The sequence below is a fragment of the Toxotes jaculatrix genome, chromosome 23 (genome assembly GCF_017976425.1).
Source record: "Toxotes jaculatrix isolate fToxJac2 chromosome 23, fToxJac2.pri, whole genome shotgun sequence".
NCBI lineage: Eukaryota > Metazoa > Chordata > Actinopteri > Toxotidae > Toxotes > Toxotes jaculatrix.
In genome coordinates this window covers 3,181,201-3,202,631 of record NC_054416.1, presented here as the reverse complement: position 1 = coordinate 3,202,631, position 21,431 = coordinate 3,181,201, and the positions used below count along the sequence as shown (strand labels likewise).

The following is a 21,431-nucleotide window of genomic DNA, read 5'->3' as shown; positions in this document are numbered from 1 at the left end:
AATTTCACTTCTCTTTGTTGCCCCGTTTTGTGTCACTGAGGTCGTCTTGTAGCTCTTTGTGGTCGTCTTGTGCCTCTTTGTGGTCATTTTGTGTCTTTTAACAACGTTTGAACCTGCATGAGTCCACGAAAAATGAACATGGTGAATAATACAATGAATAATAAGAAAGTAGTGACATGTAACATAAATGATGAAATCGACAACTTACTGGTAACAGAGTAGGACTTACATATGAAACGGGGGGATTTTTTTTTCAGCATTCAAAAAGAAGGAAGAGAAAGAAAAATGTCTACGCTTAACCAACCCATTCTGTACAAACAGTTTAAGAAATGATTTCTCACAGAAGTGAAGACACTTCATTTCTCTGCGTGCCCCTCGCTCTTATTTATTCATTTTATATTTTATTTTATTTTATTTTTTTCAAATCAGACAGCTCTATTGGTGTGGTAATGTTTCCCCATATTGTCAAACAAGCCATTTTACAGCTTCAGCAAACACACAGAGTCGTACAGCAGTATAGACGGCGCAGCTGCAGATGTTAGTGCCAGATGAGGGCCTTGTGTAGCCCACATGCTGCACGTGGGTGTTAGGATCTAGTAGACGTACACAGAAGACAGTTCTTTACAAAGACCAGTGCTGGAATAGCAGATTTTACTGATAATGCTTTGTTACTCTTAAGTAAAAATTACATTGGTGATTCTTTCACCGTGAATGTTGCTTAACCCTGAATCATGGAAAGCATTTTTAATTTAATTTGTGTGCTACTGTGGTGCATGCCTGCCAGGGCAAGAATGAGAGGTTTGCTTGGTCTCAGTGCGTGATATCTATAAATAGAATAAGGCACAAAAGGGACTGATCCGGACATAACTCAGTAAACATCCGAATTCCAACGAGAAAACAAAATTTCAATGGAAAAGCTGGCTAAAAGGAAAACAAGCACCTAAACAAACAGTGGAGAGGCAGGACACAGGCTGCATGTGCTTTCACTTTCTCCTCATCTCTTTCTGTCTTTCTAAACTGGGTTCACTTATTACCAAAATGGATATAAGGTGGTGGCGACTGGTTTTGATGCACTCACTGTTATCTGCCTGTACTTCTCCACCGCTGTACAACATACCACCACCCACTTTAATGTTAACGTCTCCACAGGTGAATCACTAGACGTGCTGAATGCTATATAATGGGCAAGTGCACTGATCGGCAGTTATTTCCTTTCATATGCCTGTGTGAAAATTCTCCGTCTTGCTCAGGATGTTCTCAAAATAGATGTGCTGTCTATTTTCAGTATTGTTCAAAACTCGCTTAACCGGTTTAATACACGTATTCTCAGAAAGAGGCTACTCGATCCTCCTTTGTGAAGTCCAGAAAGGCAACAAGTCACCCTTTTTTAATCTCCCTGACTTTTCCTGTGTAAACACAAATGTATATTATGTAATAATTGTTGCGTGCACTGGACAAACAAGAGAAAAAGTCAGAAGCAAGCCAAGAAAAAATCACAACAAACGAGGCAACATTCTTAACATTTTGCAGATTGTTTTATGCAGCTGCTTCTGTATTTCTTCCTTTATCTTTCAGCCATTTTGGGGAAAACTGCACCTGAGGAAAATCCTCTTCCAGACAAGTGTTATCTTATTTAAATTGTGCAGTAAGATAATGGGCAGTAAGATGTGACTGTCAAGTACAGATTTATATTCTGAATAAACATGGATGGTCTCTTTATTTGTCAAATCAAAGACAAACTTACCATAAGATGTTATGTGGTTTTGCACATTGACAGAGGTGAGTGATGTTACCCTGAAATTAGCTTCACAGCAGATGTTTTAACTTGTCAAACACAGGTGTAACTAATGTTTTTAATTGCTGCATTGCACTGCTGAAACAGAGCCATTGTTAGTGTTACTGGTTCCACATGTGCTTTTCCTTCAGCTCTGAACGTCTGCTGTGAAAAAGGTCTGTGAATTCGGTTCATTTGGGAAAGATTTCAAAATGCTCTGATGCTGCAGGGTCTCTGAGTTTTTGGGCCTGAATGCTGTAGCATTGTTCTCATTAGACTACACTTTCTCAGTCAGTCAGACTCCTTCAGCTTCGATGACAGTTTTATGAAAATGTGGGTTTAGTCTTGTTCTTTCAGTTTTCTAGATTGAGATGATTTTAATCTGCTGATTCTGAAACAAGTGCAACAGAGACACAGGAAAACTCTGAAGACCAAGATTTTATTTTTAATCCTTGCAATCAAGAAATATTTTAATGGGTTCCATAAACTGATTTAATGAAACACTACCCAGCAAAGTTTGTCACTGAGATCTTAAAATGTACAAATAGTAACAAGCATTTTTGTTATGTTAAAAGATTGCATTTGAGTGTCTGATCCTCAAACAGGATCTGATCTGATCTGAAGTGCACTTCCTCCTCTAGGCACACTATGATTTGCAGATGTGGTTAAAATAAGTTAAATATATAAAACTGAGGGTACCAAATATTGTAAGAACTGGTTTTAATATCTTTTCCAGCATGGCACAACCACCCAGGCATGTCTTACACCAGATCAATAAGTAAAAACTGAAGTTTATCAGGTTATAATGAATTCAGTATAACCCCCCAAAAAAGATTATATTGATTTGAACATAAAAATCCGTAGGATTCATCCTCTCGGGATTTTCATGGCAGTTGTTGAGATATTTCATTTTGAACCAAAAACAGTGGATCAACCAACCGACCAGGTCTGACACTGCAGTTCCCAGACCTATTTGCATGGTTAAAAACCTACTCTGAGTCATGTAGGACAAAAACCCATTTTGCTTTATTTGAAAATTAAAAAGATAATCCCCACAGATTTATTTATCCCTAATCTGTTTGTTTTAAGTGACGAAGAAGGTGTATTATCAGCATTATCTTTCATACAGTTTGTCATTCCAACAGTTCTTCAGCGAGTAACTGATTCAAGGGATGCAGAAATGTGTGGGATCAATACAGATCAATGATAATGGGGGATAATCTGGGGGTTATCTATTTAATAAAATTACTTTTAAATATATTTTTTTGGAAGAATGGAACTGTTGACAGTGAAAGGAGAGAAACAGGGAACAGCTGAATACATAAGAATACATGAGACAACTTATACTCAAAAACAGGACATCATAGTTAAATTATATGTGCACTGGACTGTCAACAGAAAGTTCAATTACTCATCTGACTGTCTGGTATTTTTTGTAAAATCCTTGCTTATGTGGATATGTGCTATTAACCAGTGTGATTTGTTGTAGTTGTTTGGAGAAAAACAATACTATATCACTTAAACCAGGCCAAAAAACAGCTTAAGAAAAGCCTGCGTTAAGCCAGGGAAAACACTAAAACTTAAAAATTCCTACTCCTTCTGCTGCTCCAAGATCAGATCAGACAGCACATTAATGTCCATCTCTGCTGGGTGGCACTGCAGCATCAGCGTCACCATGTTGTCCTGACCTGGAAAAACCTGACAGAGCTGCTCTCTTAGTCTGGCTGTTTCCTCTGGACTCCTGTGTGCACTGAACACTGGTTCAAGACCTGCAGCTCCACGCTCCCTGTGCTTGTGTCCCATGTCCCATCCCTTCCCAGACCCTCTCCCTTTCCCCCGGCCCCCTCTCCACTCTGGATCCAGACCGCCACCCAGTGTTCGGTCACGAAAGTTCAGGACCTCCGTTTGGGAACGTGGAGGTTTGGAGGAAGGGAAAGCCGTGGCAACACCGGCAAAAGAGTGGTTTCCTGGGTCAGGAGTCCTGAGAGGAAACAAGGAACTTAACTGACTAAGCATTCAGAATTCTATCAAATTATTATCTTATGAAAGGACAGTCACCACATAAGCAGCTGCAAAGACAGCAAGTGCACATGGAAGAAAGTGTGTGTGTGTGTGTGTGTGTGTTTGTGTGTGTGTGTGTGGTAATACCTGTGCTCTGAACGTAGGAAGTCATCCAGGTGAGGTCCTCCTCTCCCCAGAGGGTCGTCCGGCACCATGAAATGATCCCCTACAAACGTATACTGGAGAAGTCTGGGGATGCAAGATGACAGTATCAGAGCACAATGCCTGATCTATTATATTCTCAAATAATCACTTAGTCAACAAAATGTCAAACAGTCATGAAAAACCTCCATCTCAGTTTCATCTACTGTCTTCAAATGTCTGTCTAATCGTTGCAGCTCGAATCCAAAATATAAAGAAATCAAAGGAAAATCACTGATCTCGCTAGTTGATATAACAGTCCTGATTCTACATATGAGCAGGCTGTGCAGTCTTTTTATACCTCTTTTTGATGATGTCCCTCCATACAGAGGACTCGTCTGAGAGGTCTCTCAGGTTGTCGTTAGTTACGATCACTCCATCTGTCTTTTGCGCGTGTTGCAACATAAATCTGTGGAGACAAACAAGGGAGACAACAGATGAGAGAGATATAATGGCAACCTGGAAAAGAAGAAAGAAGCCAAAATCTTTGTAAGGCTTTGGCGCCCCATGGTGGTCGGTCTTAAACATGAATGAAAGGCTAATATGCAACACAACTGCCCTGCCACAACACCACACAGCATACTGATGATTCTCAGCAGGTTTTTGGCATGTAGTGTGTTCACACTAGTATGTAGCATATGCTGTACAGAATTTGCATGCTGTATGGATCTGGGTCTCTGGTGGACTGCAGCCTGTGCCCAATTTTCCTTAATAATTTTCCATAAAAATTTTGAATAAAGCAGTTTGAAGTTATTTGTGTTGAGTTGTTCAGCACAATCATGCGTCACACACAACTACAGAGAGCTCCAGCGAAACCTGTGAACATTTAAAAGTGTCACCGGATCAGTACGCACACTGACAGTACTCAAGGGAGGTGAGAGTGTTTCTCACTTTCACACAGATTTTTACGAGCCGGTGATCGAAACCACCAGCTTTCTGTTTATTCACTTCTTTCTCTAACCTCTGCCACCTGCTGTTACAAAACAGACACAATTTACAGACTCATATAAGTTTTTTTTTTTTTTTCAACCTTACCTGTCGTCATACGAGCTGATCCTCCTGCCCTGGATCTCCCTGGAGGGGGTGTAGGAGAGCAGGCCCAGCTTCTGCAGCTCAGTCAGATAGTGCTGCTCTGAGAGGCAGAACAAACAACACTATGTTTACCCCACACAAGAGGGAAAACCCACACCCACACACTCACATGTTTGCCCAGCTCTGATTTGTTTTCCCCTCTCACATGTGACTCTGAATCAAATATGAGCAACAATGTGGAATTGATTGTCCCTGTAAAACTCGATCACACGAGCCAGTAAACACAAACACGCACATGCATGGAAGAACAGAGGCCTTTGCTATTTTAAAAACGTAATACACACTTCGCAGAAATTATCATGGGTAACTGTGGCAGCAAGAACTGTCCTGGAAACAGTTTTTCATAGCACTGACAATGTTTAACAAAAAGCTGGAGGAGATAGTTAATTTTTTAAGCAAAGATACCAAAGACTCCCTTGTTTCAACTTCTGAAATGTGAGAGTTTGCTGTTTTTTCCTTTTTAGAAATCATGTCTGACATTTTGTAAACCAAACTAAATTACTTATCAAGTGTATACACCATGCAAACCATAATAATACTTTTAGCAGTTATTAAGTTTAAAATACTACATGAGGAGTGGGACGCGTTACCTTTGATCCTGGGGTCGCTCTTCTGTCTCCACTGTGGGAGTAAGGCGATGATTTGACGATGACCTCTTTCCCAGAAATGCTGGACAGCCAGAGCGATTCCTCGACAGGAGAAGAAGTGACCCAGCCCATGACTGTGGACAACATGGAACGACGCATGTAGAGTTTTATAACTAAATCAGACATCTACCAATATGGAACACAGCAGTTTTCACAAACTTGATCCAAATACTGGAGTTCCTGATTTGGACCGATTAGGTTAATGAGCTCAGATTGGTATAAAATGGTGTTATATGCATGTTGGGCATTAGTCTCCACTAACATAGCAAGGCAGAGCAGAGGACGACAAGGATGTAACCAATGTTAAATTAAAAATATCCCACCTCATTGCCACGTTGCTCCCGTCAATGATGATCTCCCTTAGTTTCGGGTCTCCAGGCCGGTCTGTTAGCTGGAGGACAAAGGGCGTCTGCAGTCCCTCCAGGAAACGCTGCTCCCCTGTCACCACCACCGAAGAGACAGGCATGAAGCCTCGTCTTTCCCTCGCTCTGGTGGGAGACGCGTCGTTCCTGGTGAAGGTGGGGTGTTGAGGGGCTTGAAGTGCTTTTTTTACAGAGACGGAAGGCTGGGGCTTTGGATTTAAGATGTCCTCAGCTGAATGATTTTGATTTGAGGTGGACAAATTAGGCCAGAAGATGGTTTGGTCATATTGTTTGTTAGTTTGGAAAACGGTTAGCGGAGCATCTAGGGATGAGGGATAAGTAGACATGGGAGGCCCTTTGACTTCAGGCAGCATGATCTGATGTGGAGTTTGTGACTTTGAAGGCTGGTGTTGCTTTGGCTGCGAGGTGTACTCACTCATAGGAGGCTGCTGGGGTGTATCAATCCAAGGAAGCAAAAGTGGTTCTGCAAGAAGTGCAGCTGGGTTTGGCACCACTACCCATCCTTCATCATTAGATTCTCTCTTTTCTTTGTCCTCTGCTGGTCCATCTTTTGGTCCCTCTTTCTCCAGCACCACATCATCCATCTCTCTCGGCCCCTCCCTGAAGCCGTCGGCCTCTTTGCCGCTCTCCCTCTGCAGCTCTAGGAGCAGCTGGTGAGTGGATCGATAAGGCAACATGTTGTAGACTTTGGCTACTTTCTGTTCAGTGTACCCACAGCTGGCTGCAGCTTTCTTCAACACTCCCAGGACAAAGTCTTCCTCGTGTCCTTCTTCCTTTTCCTCTCCACTGCCCCCCTCAAAGTGTCTTGTGCATCCTGTCGCTCCATCTCCCTCTCTGTCACGAACTTCTCCCAGCTCTTCATTACCACTTATCACCTCATCAACTCCTGCTGCTGTTTCTTCATCCTCCCTGTGCTCTGTCTCGCAGGGTCGGTTCCTCTCACTCTTATTCAGGGTAACACCAACTTTAAGTTTTGGGTCTGGACCACCTCGAAGAATCTGCTCCTGGTCGCTGCGGTCCTGTTCATGTTGAACCAAGTCCAGTATCTGTGAGGCCTCTTTAGGTCCCGTCTGGGCAAGCACTCGTTTCACGACGCCCTCTGTGTACCCCATGGCTGTGAAGAACTTCAGAAGGAGCCAAAACTCGTTTCCCGTTGACAGCTGCTGCTCCTGCTCTTTCTCCTCCCCCAGCCTGTCTTTCTCTCTGGTACCTAGAATTTCCCTCTGCTCTGGCTGCCCCTCTTCTCCTACCTCCTGTGGAGAACGCATGAGTCTTTCCTCAGCACCCTCGGCCCTCCCCCGGGTTGCCGCAGAAGACTGGAAGGCTGCAACATCTACTCCTGAACTTGCAGTCATCCCTTCAACCCACCGATCAGCAGTGCTGGAAGGCTCAGGGAGCGTGTACGTAATGGCGGAGGGTTTGTCGCATGTATCCTCCGATTCGTCACGTAATATGCCGATTCCATCTGTCCCTGCCAGGTCTGGGCTTGAACCAAGTCCCGATTCTTTCACCAAATCCAGAAAGATTTCCTTCACCTGCCAAGGAAGCGCCAGAAGATCCACGGTGTGCCTGTCCTCCCATTTCTCAACCAGAGTTTTGAAGGCCCGGCGTGAGTCCAGAGACTCACCTGAGCCTCTGTCCACAGTCTCAGAGCGTCTGGACTGTGCGGCCTTACATCTCTCAACCAGGTCAGTAATCAGGGAGTAGGCTCGCACCACCGGCTCCGCCAGACCTGATATAAGCAGGAATCCTTGATGGCCAACCTGGTTTGGTGAGAAGGAGACAGCAAAGTGTATGTGGTTGTTCAGAGAGAAAACATCTCTGGGGGAGTAGCTGCTGGATGTCCCCCAAAATGACTCCCTTATTACATATTAACATTGGTACATTCTTGTCTGAGGTTCACGTCCATTTTTATACTATGAAAACAGCACAACAGAGTCTGAGGAACATGTCTTATTTGAAATAAACCTTTACTAATTATACTGTTTTTTTCTATAAAGGGGTGAAGACAAAATAATAAGGGATTTCCAAGCAATTTGTAGTGACAAGTAGGAATTTATAATGAAAAAGGAAGCTGTTGAAAAGTAATAAAATTTCCCTGAGTTCTAAATTTAGTTTCTATGTTAATAAAAAAAATTAAAATTTCCCAGTGACAATATCACAGTGTTACATGACGCAGCAGTTGTTACTTCATAAGGGGTATAGCTGTTATACGTAACAGTGATATTGAGTAATAATGTAATTTCTTGCAAGAACGATAAAGAATGGGATCCTGAGACATATGATATTATTCATCAGTATCATTATTACATCAGGCATAGATGGAATATTAAGCATGAAATACCAAGTAGTTTGTTAATCAGAATACTATATATAGAACAGAAAAGAAAGCGAGACTAGAAGAGATGAAGTAATGGGGAAGATGAGAGGAGTCAAAAGTTGTTATCAATTAAAAATTGTTTTAATGTTATATGGGCACAGTTTATAACATTAATGGTCCGTTTTTTAATTTTTCAACCTGTTTCAACATTTTTAGACTATAACTGGCAAATAATACAACTACTATGACTTTATATATGGCCTCATAATGTGAAACATTTGGAGATTAATTTTCTTGGGTATTTAATCTCAGGCTAGTGTTTTGCACATTTTCTTATTTTGTGTTTTTATTTTTATCCCTTTACTGCAAATCATTTTTTCCTGTAAGATGTTTGACGATCACACATTCAGTACTCTTTATCAACAGTGTCAGCCTCCTGTTATTGTTTTGCATTTACAGTTTTATGACTCATTTATCATGTCACTTAACGCCTCATCTCTGTTTCTAGAAACACATCGGTTTAAACTTTGTGAAGCTGTCTGTAAAAAATCTGTGCACATACCCCCCCCTTTTTTTAAACTTAAATCTAAATGTATGAACACAGTCAACAAAACAAAAACTCCAAATCCACCACTTACCACTATATGTGCTGAGGTGATTTTTATCAGGCAGTCCATGAACAGCCCTCTGGCTCCACAGAAGACACAGTGAAGGTTCTTGGTGTAGGGAACCTTCTGCTGCTCCTCCTGGTTCACAACTCCTTTCACAAATAACTAAAAGAAGGAAATTTTGAGTGTCATTATTGTGTTGTTATCATGGTGGGTTGGGCTCTGAGATTTCCTCAGAAGGACAAACATGGCAGAGAAAAAGATATCTCTTTAAATCTGTGGTTCTTGCTCCTGTATACGGGAGGTGAAGGACATTTTATGTCTGTGCCAAAGGGCCCACTGTCTCATAACCTGTCCACGGCTCTGAGCAATAAGGAACTACACCTGCATTTGGCTTGAACATGTAATAGTCATGTAATGCAAATGTGCTTGACCATCATGTGATCACAGTTATCGTATGAGGCACGCTCAGCAACGCTGCTCCACCCGTGCAGTGACCAGAAAAAACGTAGGAGTTCAACTTTCAGTCATCTACTTTCATTTATGAGTTATTCATTTTCATCTTTAGTTGTCAATCATTGTGACTGCATGTGTCAGCAGGCTGACCGCACTGGAATGACTCTTATTAATCAACATTTAAAAACCCTGGATGAGTCATTTCTCAGGAATGGTGCCTTTTCCTTAACGCTACCAGTAACAACTTTACTGACACGGCAATATTTTAAGAAATCAAGGTTTGCAAACTAATTCAAAATCAAAATTCACTTAAACATGGTAACGACTCAACAGCTGAGTAACAGTGTACTATAAAACAACGAAAATATTCCTTACTTTGGCAGCTTTCACACTGTTGCTCGGCCCTCGTAGTTTCAGCCAAATCTGCCCGTTGTTGCCATTGGGCAAATCGTCTGCCCCGATCCCAAACTTCACCCTGAATATCCGCTCCACAGTGCTGTGCAGGGAGGTCAGGGATCCTCGCAGCATCCCAGCACACGCAAACTCATCCTCCACCTCAGGTTCCCCACCACCTCCTCCTCCTCCATCGCTTCTTTCACCGTCCATCCCTCGTTCTTATATCAGCCGCAGAGAGCCGAACATACTGTGAAAACCACATTTCACGTATCTGTTAGGATGTCACAACCATGATGTGTTGCTGCTTTAAACAATGATTTAAACCATGAAACGCGATTCCAAATTCTGATGTTTCCTATCTCACCCCTGGTTTGCTGTGTGTCAGCTGGTTTGCACCATGTAAGGTATAAAATCGGCTGAAATATTAAAGTATATAAAAATAAAGTAAATATTATAACCAGAATTTGAGTCTCAATATTAGATAAAAGTGCAGGATACACTGTCAGGCCTTTGCTTTCTGCTTTAGTGGAGTATATTGCCAAAGAAATTAGCAGGCAGTTGCAGTTGCCTGCTTTGCCCAGCTGATAATGTAGCCCATCTTTCCAGGGGAAGAAAGTTCTGATTTACAAATCTGTAGTCATTTTATTTTTAACTTTACCCAGATTTATTTTATTTATTGTGAAACAGTTTTGCCTCTTCGGCTGGTGAGAAAACCACCTGAGAAGTAAAGCAGTTTCCTTCTTTATTTGCTATATGGATATTTATGTGAACTGAGATTGTTACTGCTGATTTGTTTTACGAGCCATTTGGTTTAAATTGTTCTGTTTAAATGCTTTGTGTATGTATGAATTTGGTGTTGTGTTGGCAAGTGCAAACATCACTGGATATATGTACTGTGCAAAAGGGAGGCTGAGTCTGATGGGCCCCAGATTCATCCTGCAGCAGGACAACGACTCCAAACCTACAGCCAGAGTCATGAAGAACAAGGAGACCTGCAACAGATGGTCTGGTCCCCACAGAGCCCTGATCTCAGCATCATGGAGTCAGTCTGGGATCACATGAAGATGCTTTGGATCAATAAACAATAAGCTGCTGGTTTAAACTCCAAGAGTGCTTTGTGTTTTATGGGCTTACCACATATTTTATCTTATTTACTTCTTAAATATAGTGTTGTAGAAGTATAATGTAAACAATTCAGTAGAGTAAAAGCACCTTTTCACCACCTGACGAGTAAAATCAAACATATAAAGAAGGCTGCAGGGTGTCTCCCTGCCTGTAGCCCATTGTTAATTAACTGAAGTGTTATTTCCAGCTTGTTTAACTTGTATTTTTGCGCTGTAGCCACAACACCACCTACTCTGGCAGATTCGCGTTGGACTTTTTGCTTCTGCAACTCCCCCACACAGATAAATCGGTTTAATCTCTAAAAAAAAAAAAAGACGCAGACAAATATATTCTAAGCGTCCAAAACATGGCCTCGAGTATAATCTGGAAATTTCCTCAGAGCTGTGAAACATTTTATTGTAAATAGAGCCACTGAATGTGTTTTTTTTTTTTTTTTGGCAGAAACAGAGCAGGAAGTAGAGGCGCTCCGCTTGCTGGAATAGAAAACAGACAACTTGTGTTTTTTTAAATCATTAAAAGGATAAAATATAATCTTTCCGTGTCGTTTTCTTACGTGAGGTCGATCGCTCTGCTCCTTCCAAGTTTCGTTTCCAGAAGCAGCGCCGTGCTTTCGGTAGAGGGGGGGAGGCAGCGCAGCTCGCTTCAGTCTTCCGCAATCAGAAAACAACAACACGTAAGTCCGAAGTTCAGCGTTTCGTGCGGCGCGGGGCCACAAAGTGATCGCTCCCCGGGGGAAGTGGCGCTGAAAGTGACTGAACGAGCGTCGCTGCCGCGGGCAGGCGGACGACGGAGCCTGCCCCGGCGGACCTGGACATCGTTACACCGGTGGAAACCCCGAAGATCAAACCGAAACTAAACGAAAGAAAAAAAAAAACACACACAGACACACACACACACAGCTTATCTCACAGGCGGGGCGTACACTGGGCACGGAGGTCATGATGTAAAATTCTTAGTCATCATTATAAACTCAGTTGTGGAAGTTATATTTTCATGGGTTAAAATTTAACACAATGTTCATTTTCTGAACCACCCCCCCCCCTCCCTCCCCCCATGTTGTATTTATATTATTGTCGCTTTAATAAACACACCTGGCCAAAGATATGAAAACCGAACATTTATTGCAAATACGATTTAAAATGTCTTTTAAAAAATGTTTTGTTGGCTTTTAGCCAGAGTCAAACAGGAAATAAAGGGGATTTCCACTGACGTCAGAAGCGGGGTTTTTCTGTCTTTTTTTAAAACTGCTGGTTGACGCAGTGACAAACTTAGAGACTGGGCCTGTTTCTAACGCTTCACATTCCTCTCTCAAAACCTCCGAACCCGCGGGAGACAGATTTAATCATATATACATATACAAATACATATACATATACACACAAAATGGTTTCAAAACCTCCCTGGTCCCCGGTGCTGCCAAAATAAAGAGTTCGTCCGTGTCAAAGACAGGAAGACAAAGCTTAGGCTGCCTCCTACACGACGTCCTGTCTTACTTTGTTTTGGTAAAACTGGATTCAAAGTGTGTCATTTAAAGGACAAGTCTGTATATATTTTTTTTCTTCTTCACCAAATCCAAAAAGGACAAACCCAACACAGAATTGATTCTCCTAACTAAAGTATTGTCTGTGCAGTCCCCAGCAGATGCTCCATTTATTTTTGTTAGATAAATATTTACTAAAAAAAAAAAAAAAAAAAAAAAAAAACAGTGCCCAGCAGTTTTATTTCAACTAGGCATTGAGACCTATTTTGATTCATGTCAATAGGTACAAATGGATCTGAGGCTGATGAGCTGGACTTACACGTTGTTTTTACACAGTGGTTTTGATCTTCTTGTTGGTTTAATCTATCTTTACAAAGCTCCTAAACTAGTTCATTATACTGAGAGGTGTTTAATTTAAAAAAAAAAATATTTGTATTTTTTTGTCCTCTGCACATACAAATGTGAGGGCAGAATTTTACCACTAACTGGTCCACCACTAACTATGAAGTCATTACTAAAACATAGTAGTATAGTCTAACTGACACACAGTGAAGATATAATCCATCCTTGATGTTCGTCCGGGAATTTGCAAAAAACCTCCCATTTACGGTAAATCACCTTTGCACACACTCCGCCCCCTGCTGGCAGCGTAGTCATTCTCCTCTAGTTTTTTTGTGTCAAACATTAGTTTAGAGATAAGTAAAATCAGATTACGAGGAATACTTTTAAGTAAGTACAGAGTAAGTGTTCGCTGAGCGCCTCGGAAGCAGAAGTTGAACTGGAGATTTGTGGGATGGATCTGAGCTCCGCTGTTTCACTTCTGCTTTAACGAAGTTAGATCGAAGAGCAGCCGCTGCTGCGAGTAGAGAGTCACTGAATGAGCAGGAGGGTTTTTACAGCGTTTTACCTCCGTCGATATGTTTGTATAATGAGGAAGAAGAGTATATCCCTACGGGTGAGTGGTTCCCCCGTTTTTGAAAAATCACCTTGGTATTCTTATGAGTTCTTTATTCTTCTGTGGTATTGATTTGAGCAGGAAAATGTTGCTCTTTGAGTTAGTTTCTGTTTTTAGTGTTATTTTTTTCTTCATATATTATGTTTAAGAGATGTGAATCTGCTGTTTTTAGATCATGGGTTCAACTACAGTAAATGTAGACAGTGTTTTTTTGAAGCTTAATACTAAGGTGGAAAGAGAGAAAGTGTAATCTTCAGGAGCTGGATAAGAAAAGCAGTTGGCTTATTAATTAAGTTTACAGTATATTACCAACCAGTGAGGTCACAGAAAGGGAGTGAGAGCTGAGTCAATTTGTAAAAGAAAATTTGAAAAATAAACTACACAGAGTTAGATATCACGACAGGGCTGCTTTAGCATTTTACAGGTGTTCCTGTTATTTTGTCCACTCTCTGACTTCATGTTCAGAAATATGAACAAAAAAAATATGTGGTTTCCTGTGGTGTGTGTGAATGTAAAAGCAATGAGCCCCTGTGTTAAAGATGAAACCACTGTGTCTTTAAAAATGGCCCTTAGATGATTTAACTAAAGCTCCTCCACAGACACTTTTGTCTTTTTCCTTGATAAGAGTCTGAATAGACAAAAAATTATGTTTACCATCTTGACAGACCATGCTACATACAACTGACTCCCTGTTAGTTACTTCCTGAAATGGACCCAAAGTTAAAGAGAAAAGCTGTGAAACTCAGGCTATAAACTGCTGGGTTAAATATTATAAGATATTACTCATACACTGGGTTATTTCCTGTCTTATCGCCAACAGCAACAAAATTGTTTAATGATTATTACTGTCATGTACTTTATGATGATTTCCCATACACACCTGACCCAACAAATTTTCAGTTGCCATAATGCTACAGTATAGAAAGCATGTCCTGGTAAATAAATCTGCACATGGCTTCACTAATTGATATTACTTGAGATTTGTTCACCTTTACACCCTTAATCAGGTTGAGGTTTAATCAGACTTAAACAGAGTCCCTCTGGCAAAATCCAGAAACAGAAGCTTTGTTCCGTATTGAGCTTATCTAAAACACATTATTATAACCTTCAGCGCAAAATTAAAATGAATATCATTATCACTGTATAATTGTTTTTACCACAAATAATTTCCTCCTCCAGTGAATATGGCACTGTCCAGCTGTCCAGCTCCAGTGTTGATTGGAGACCCCTGCCTCAGCGGCTGGGAGGTGATTGGCTCCGGGGGGTTTGGACAAATCTACAAAGCCAGGCATGATAAGTGGTGCTGCGATGTGGCCATTAAGCTGCTCCATTATGACGACGGGTGAGTGGTAACAAAGAATGTCTGTTTGCTGCAATTAAAAGAGGAGGAAATTACTGACAGTACAAACAAACGCACACACAGGAGCAGTTCGTCTTTGCTGCGTGAGATCGACATGATGCGTCTAGGGAGCAGCCCGTATGTTATTCAGGTCCTTGGGGTCTTCAAGGGCCGACTGCCGAACTCTGTGTCTTCAGTACAGCTCGGTCTGGTCATGGAGTACATGGAGAGAGGATCACTGGCCGCCCTACAGGTAACCTACACGTCTACCTACTGTACCTACCTGTTTAATTTCATCTGTCAGCAACAGAAAGTTAAAATTTCACTCACCTAATGAAGAATCTCCCCATTTGCTTAATGGATTGTCATAAAATTTGGTGGCGATTCATGGTTCCAGGAGGATGAATCCAACAAATTATAATCACTTTAGTGATCCCTTAGCTTTTCATCCCACGCCATCATCAGCTGAAAATTGTACAGAATCGCTGTAATAGAATTTTCTTCGTAAATAAATGATACTCAAAAACAAGTACTAAAATCAAAACAACAGCAGCCTGCTTGCTACTTATCAGCTTCCCCATACAGTAGTAGATGAAATAGAGTGTGTACCTCGCTCACTTATCCTTACACAATCCCACATTCTTCCAATAGGACACCTTACGTGGAACGCCACCATGGCCACTGGTCTTCAGACTGGCTTACCAGGTGGCTCTGGGCATAAACTTCCTCCACAATCTCACCCCTGCTATGCTCCACCTGGACCTGAAGCCCAGCAACGTGCTGTTGGACTCCTATCTCAATGCAAAGGTGAGCACAAGGCTTTCAGGTTTCAGCTTTCTGTTTATAGTTATGGGTGCCGATCCCATTTACATTAGGTGTTTGTAAAAAAAAAAAGCCATTTGTCGGCCATTTTTGTGTTGTCATGACCTTTGTGCTCTCTGCGTGGCTTTCTCTCTTCCCATAACTGCTTTGTTCCTCTCTGTGCTCTTTTTTTTTTTTCACCATTCCTCCTTTTGTTCAGCTTACAGATTTTGGCCTTTCCAAGATTTACCACAGCGTCACCCGAGTTTCCAAGAAGGGCAGCGAAGAGGAAGGAGGGACGATCAGCTACATGCCACCGGAGGCTTTTGACATAGTGTACAAACCTTCGCAAGCCTCTGATATCTACAGGTACAAGAGCACTAATGTGTGTGTATGTGAATGAAATGAAAAATAAAAATCACTAATGTGTACAATGAGCCAAATACTACAACCAGCCAGGGTGTGATTGCTAGAAGCAGTAGTCCTGGCATGTAACCCTCTTGGTCTCTCTTTCAGTTATGGGATACTCCTGTGGTCTGTTGTCACAGGGAAACAACCGTATGCAAGTGAGTGATTGTTATGTCTTAAACTGACTTTCATAGCTTTCATACATCTTCTGTCTTGCTCTTTATGATGTGACTGTAAATTGAATATTTTATTTATTATTTATTATTTTGGACTGCTGGTCCAGCAACACGAGTAATTTGATGACATTGCCTTTGGCTTCAATCCTTCCTCTGCTGTAGATGCGTTGTCCAGCATGGTGCGGTTTCGCATCCCCCAGGGAGACCGTCCATCGCTGGACGAGATCAGGTGCCAGGCTGCCGGGCGCGCAGGGCTGACAGGACTGATGGAGCTCATGGAGAAATGCTGGGATGCGGTACCCGACAAAAGGCCCTCCTCCTTTGGTAAGAAAACCAACTTGTTTACCCTGAATATCATGAGTACCTGGTGGAACTGGAGGAGCAGTTAAACATTACAGTTTAACTTTACATCGTTTTTGCTCTTGTTGGCAGAGTGCACACGTGCTACAGAAGAACTGTTTAAGGTGCACAAACATGCAGTCCTTGATGCTGTCCATCAAGTGCTGAAGAAACTGGTAAATATCAGATCTCTCCACAAAGACTCACATCATGCTGAGAGGCTCATAAAATTTGACATGACGGAGCAAATCAGTTTCTGTTATTAATTCCTCTTCCTCTTTCCAGGAGCAAAATGAAGAAGAACTCATAACAACACAGGTTCAGAGGATTCATATCACTCAGCCTTCAGGTCTGCTTTGATATTAAATCTTTTTTTGTCATAACTTTTCTTCATCCTTTATTTGCTTTCTTCCCTGAGAGTTAGGTGAAAAATGCGAGAAACCAGCTGCTGGACTTAGCTTCATATTTAGCATACGGACATGAAAGTGGATTGCTTTTACAAGACAACAGAAATGTCATTTTACAGCACCAGTTTTCACGTTCCATGCTGTTTCATTTTTTTTTTTTTGCAGCGTATCGCAGAGTTGAAGCCGTGAACGTTCGTAATGATGTGCCGACAGGACGCCGACCAGTTCAGGTGAGATTCCGACTGTCGCTGCACTGTTCAGTCTCTTTCCAGCGACTGAACAGCATTGATTGAGTGATGAAATTATTTTTCTATTAAACCAAAATGAGCATTAACTGACTCACAAAGTGGTCTGTGTGGTGGTTTTTTTTTCCTTTGCCACAAATTGGTCAATAATGTGGTGTTTCTTCACAGCATGTTTTTTTGCTGTCTCTGTGAAATATTACACGCATCACTTCCTGCTGCCCCAGGGGAATTTTCACAGGAGACAGTGTTGAACACAGCAAATGTAAAAACATTGATGAAATACATTAAAGATTGGATCAGTGCCAATTGGGGATAGAATGTAAATCCATATATTTTATTTCAAATGATAGATTTGCCTCATTTTGGACTAAAACTCTGCAGATTACTTTTTAACTTTGGCACAGAATTCACTGTTCAGGCTCTATAAATATATCTTTATCTGCAATATTGTATTTTTGTTAAAAGATAAATATATTTTTTTGTTCCTAATGTTTTATCTTTTAACAAAAATACATTATTGCATTTTAACAAATAGCAGATTATTAAACATGTTACTGTTTGAGTCATGATCCAAGGTAAACATTTCAGTTTGCAGTCATCAGGGTTAGTCACATTCACCAGCTTACATAAGGTAAAAAAGTGAGTTGAAATGTGTTAAAACCCACAAAAACCTAAAACTTAAAACCCATTAATTAAGGCTTTTACTCTCCATCTTATTTAGAGGTTAAAACCTGCATCAGCAAGAGTTATTATATCAGTTTGACCGCATAATAAACAACTAACAAACAGATCTTTAACTTCTTTCTGTTGCAGGAAATGGCTGGCGGTTGGTCTGCAAATCAAAGAGACGATACAGCGAGAGTTAGAGGTAAAAAGGAAGTTGGTGTTGGAGCAACATAGAAACCACAGACAAAGGAGGGAAACTTTTAGGTCAAGTCTCAGACAAAGAAATCATCTATCATGGCTTAATGTTGTCACATTTTCCCTTTCAGGCATGCCTCCATCTCAGCATGGAAATGTGTGCCATGTTGACCAGCCCCGCTCATCAGTGGACTACAGTAAAATTAAATCGTCCTCAGTTCATCCCATTGGTTCGTCCCCATCACCTTCTCTAACTAAGTCGTCGTCTAAAGTCAGAGCAGCCGGGAATCCCCAGGCGGCTTTTAGGCAAAACATGTTCCAGCAGTACCAGGTGGGTTTTTTTTACTTTGCATGACTGCATTAAAGATTTGTTCCCTGATGAGGGAGATCAGGGCCTGTATTCATCAAACTTAAAAGAACTGCACTCTGACTGGAAAAGTCACCTTTAAGAGCAGCTACTGATGTGATCATTTGATATAACAGGCAACTCTAATGATAGTAATAATACTAATAATAATAATAATGATGGCAATACAAAAAATAATGATGGCTCACATGGAAGGGTGAGACATGTTAAGAGTTTAAATACAGGACACACTTTCCTGCTAACACCAAGGCGTTCATGGTGCTGGACTCATCTTTGCAGAACAGCAACTTTGAACAAACTTTGCTGTTGTTTTTCTCCCTTTTTATTGTTCTGTCTACAGCGTCAGTTTTCCAGCCCTGACAGTTTCCCCTGCATTCCTGACTTTGCACGGAGCGTCTTCCTCCACCTCAGCCATGTAACTGGATTCCAGAGTGGCTCCAACAACACCATGCACATCTACTCCTCAGACCTGTCAGAGAGGAAACGGCACCCAACAGCCCCATCTAGTGTCAACCTCCCGCCACCACATGCAGGAAAGAGAAAGGAGAAGACAGGAGGAGATGGCTGAGTTCGCGAGGAGCTGTTTGATTCTGAGTTCTCTAATTTTCTAGTACAGTTCTCTATGTTTGGTTTGTCCTCTGTTGCACAACAGGAAGGTGTTTTGTAAGAGAGGCTCTCTGAATTCTCCTATGAATGTTTTGGGGTTTATTTTTTTCCGGTGTTTGCTTTTCTTATCTGAACAGGATTCAGATAGGGTTAGCTAGGGAAAGAGTTTGTTTGCATGCTGTCTTTATTTATTCTGCTTCATTTGTTTGAAATTTTTTATACCAATGAAGAGCACCTCACACCTCCTGTTTTGCCCTGTCAGCAGTTTAAATATGAGCCAAGTCTGATCATATGGCTTTGCTTTTTTTCACCAGCTGTAGTCAGCAAATATTTACAGTCGCAGTGCCAACTCACCATCAGGTGCCGAAAACCGCCTTAACAAACTAGTTTTATGGTTTTGCTTTAAATGCCAGATGCACATGTGAGGAGAAATGGATATTTTGAAACTCTTCGGTAAGTTCATTGCTTTCCTAATGCTGGAATCTCCACCCCTTTGATATGTCATGAACTTTAAAAATAATCATTGTTGTGATCCAGGCCTGGCTGCCTTTATCTGCACGGAAGTGTTGAATCGGATCATCTACATCTACTTTGTACATATGTGTTTTTTGGAAATTTAGTCTTTCATGGCTACACTTCAATGTTCAGGCCAAAGGAGCTTCTTTATCATTTTTCTATAATTTTTAAATGATTTTTTAAAAAATGCATAAATTGACGCACAGGACATCCAGTATTTTGAGGCAGATGAAATGATGCTGTTGGGATGCTGGACTTGAATACTTCACTCAGTAGAAGCATGATGTAGCTTCAATGAAGTTTACAATATTGAAAACAAAACAAAACATTGCTTTATCTTAAAGTATAACTCTGGGGTTACGCTGTACCAAAACAACAAAGAACTGATCATCTGCTCATGAATGTAAGAAAAATACACAGTATCACCAGACTTGTCCTTGAACTCTTAAGGGACTTAAGTGGAAATGAAAGGGAAACATTAAGAACCTGCTGATTGCTTTAGTGTTATAAGAAAAGTACACTTTGCTGTGATTCTGATAACTTAATAAATTCTACATTTGTACTCAAATGTTGTGGGCGATTTATTGGGTCTGTGACTTGTTTAAAAGGGTGGACAGCATTTTTAAAACCACATTTTCACAGAGTTTAATTTCGGTTTTCATTTTTGAAGCAATAGAAATGACTTAGGAGTTGTTTTAATGAAAAAAAATTTAGTACAGTCCTTCTTATTTTTAAAATTTTCTTTTATTTTGGTTCTATTTGGTTCCAGGGCCATGTGGTTTGTGCTCTGCCGCCTGTAAATAACTTTCCATCTGCTGTCTGTAGGTGTCACCACTGTTTTACTGTTCAGCTGTAGTGTGTGTGACTGACATCTACCCATGTCTTCTTCTATTCATTCCAAACAAATCAATTGCTGAAAATGCATAATGCATCACTTTCAGTTCACTGGGGAACTTTTTCCCACAACAAGAAATCATTTAAAAGACAGTGAATGCACATAATAAACTAGAAACATGATAAATTAGTATGTTTATATCTATACTAGCAAAAAATGTCATTGGTTATGAGTTTAATTCACTTACATTATTGTTAAATTGTTTTTTATTTTTTGTCTTATGTTTCCTGTGATCAGATTTTGACTTCAGAGAGCCACATTTGTTACACGGTGTTAATCTAGTTTTGGAACCGGAGTCTTTGCATTGTTTTGTAGTCCAGACACGAATCTCCAAAGTGCTAACACAGGCCTCTGCTGTGCAAGCGGGGCGTTGAGACTAATCGGTTGTGACGGTCCAGTGTGAACTCAGCAGGCTTCTGGCACCGAAACCTTTCCTTCACTGCCAGTCCTCCATCTGCCACCGGATCCACCGCAGAGAGACGCACAGTCGCCGTGCGTCAGCAGGGACAGCAAACTCACTCAAAAATATATGCATAGTTTCAGGTTTTCACCATAAAGCTGAGATTTTAATTGTTGAAGCATATTTTCATGTGATACTGGCACAGTACTGTATATGGGAAAAGTATCAGTAATTGGCTAAGGACACTTTTTGGGTCAAAAGCCTGACTACACTTCTTGGGACACACAGCAGGGACACCCACTATTTACAGAACAACAGTCTGTCTACATCGAGAAATTTATGGGGCTTATGTAAAATATAGCGGAGGTGGTTTTGAGGCCACAACAGTGTCAGCATTTACCCAGGACGTGTGGTAAGCATGTCCTTGTCAGATAACTAAACATGCATGCTGTTAGGTTAATGAACTGGACCGGGGACCTGGGGGTGTTGACTTTGTCTTGATTTTGATTTTTTGTGTCGGGAGGAATGCACGCTTTGAAAACCCCTGGATTAAACAAACAAGATAGAACATTTTATTTAGTGGGCTCTGGATGTGCCAAGTACCACTGACCACTAACTGAACAGACAGACAGA

At 41.1% G+C, this 21,431-nt stretch overlaps 2 protein-coding genes across 2 annotated transcripts; one reads left to right on the top strand and one right to left on the bottom strand.

Annotated features, from left to right (window-relative positions):
- Nucleotides 1-1,874: 1,874 nt before the first annotated feature.
- khnyn (KH and NYN domain containing) lies at nt 1,875-11,850 on the bottom strand. Its single transcript, XM_041031445.1, has 9 exons — nt 11,557-11,850; nt 9,858-10,125; nt 9,057-9,191; nt 6,039-7,861; nt 5,659-5,789; nt 5,012-5,108; nt 4,278-4,385; nt 3,923-4,024; nt 1,875-3,755 (listed from the first exon to the last, which is right to left on the bottom strand). The coding sequence occupies exons 2-9, from the start codon at nt 10,086-10,088 to the stop codon at nt 3,365-3,367; spliced, it is 3,018 nt and encodes a 1,005-aa protein (XP_040887379.1). The 5' UTR covers nt 10,089-10,125; nt 11,557-11,850; the 3' UTR covers nt 1,875-3,364.
- A 1,335-nt stretch (nt 11,851-13,185) lies between these two features.
- Nucleotides 13,186-20,065, top strand: ripk3 (receptor-interacting serine-threonine kinase 3). The gene is made up of 13 exons (XM_041031454.1): nt 13,186-13,438; nt 14,618-14,780; nt 14,862-15,030; nt 15,429-15,584; nt 15,799-15,947; nt 16,095-16,144; nt 16,325-16,486; nt 16,595-16,677; nt 16,787-16,850; nt 17,074-17,138; nt 17,967-18,021; nt 18,146-18,345; nt 18,722-20,065. Exons 2-13 carry the CDS (start codon nt 14,623-14,625, stop codon nt 18,947-18,949), a joined length of 1,539 nt encoding a protein of 512 aa, XP_040887388.1. The 5' UTR covers nt 13,186-13,438; nt 14,618-14,622; the 3' UTR covers nt 18,950-20,065.
- The last annotated feature ends 1,366 nt before the right edge of the window (nt 20,066-21,431 follow it).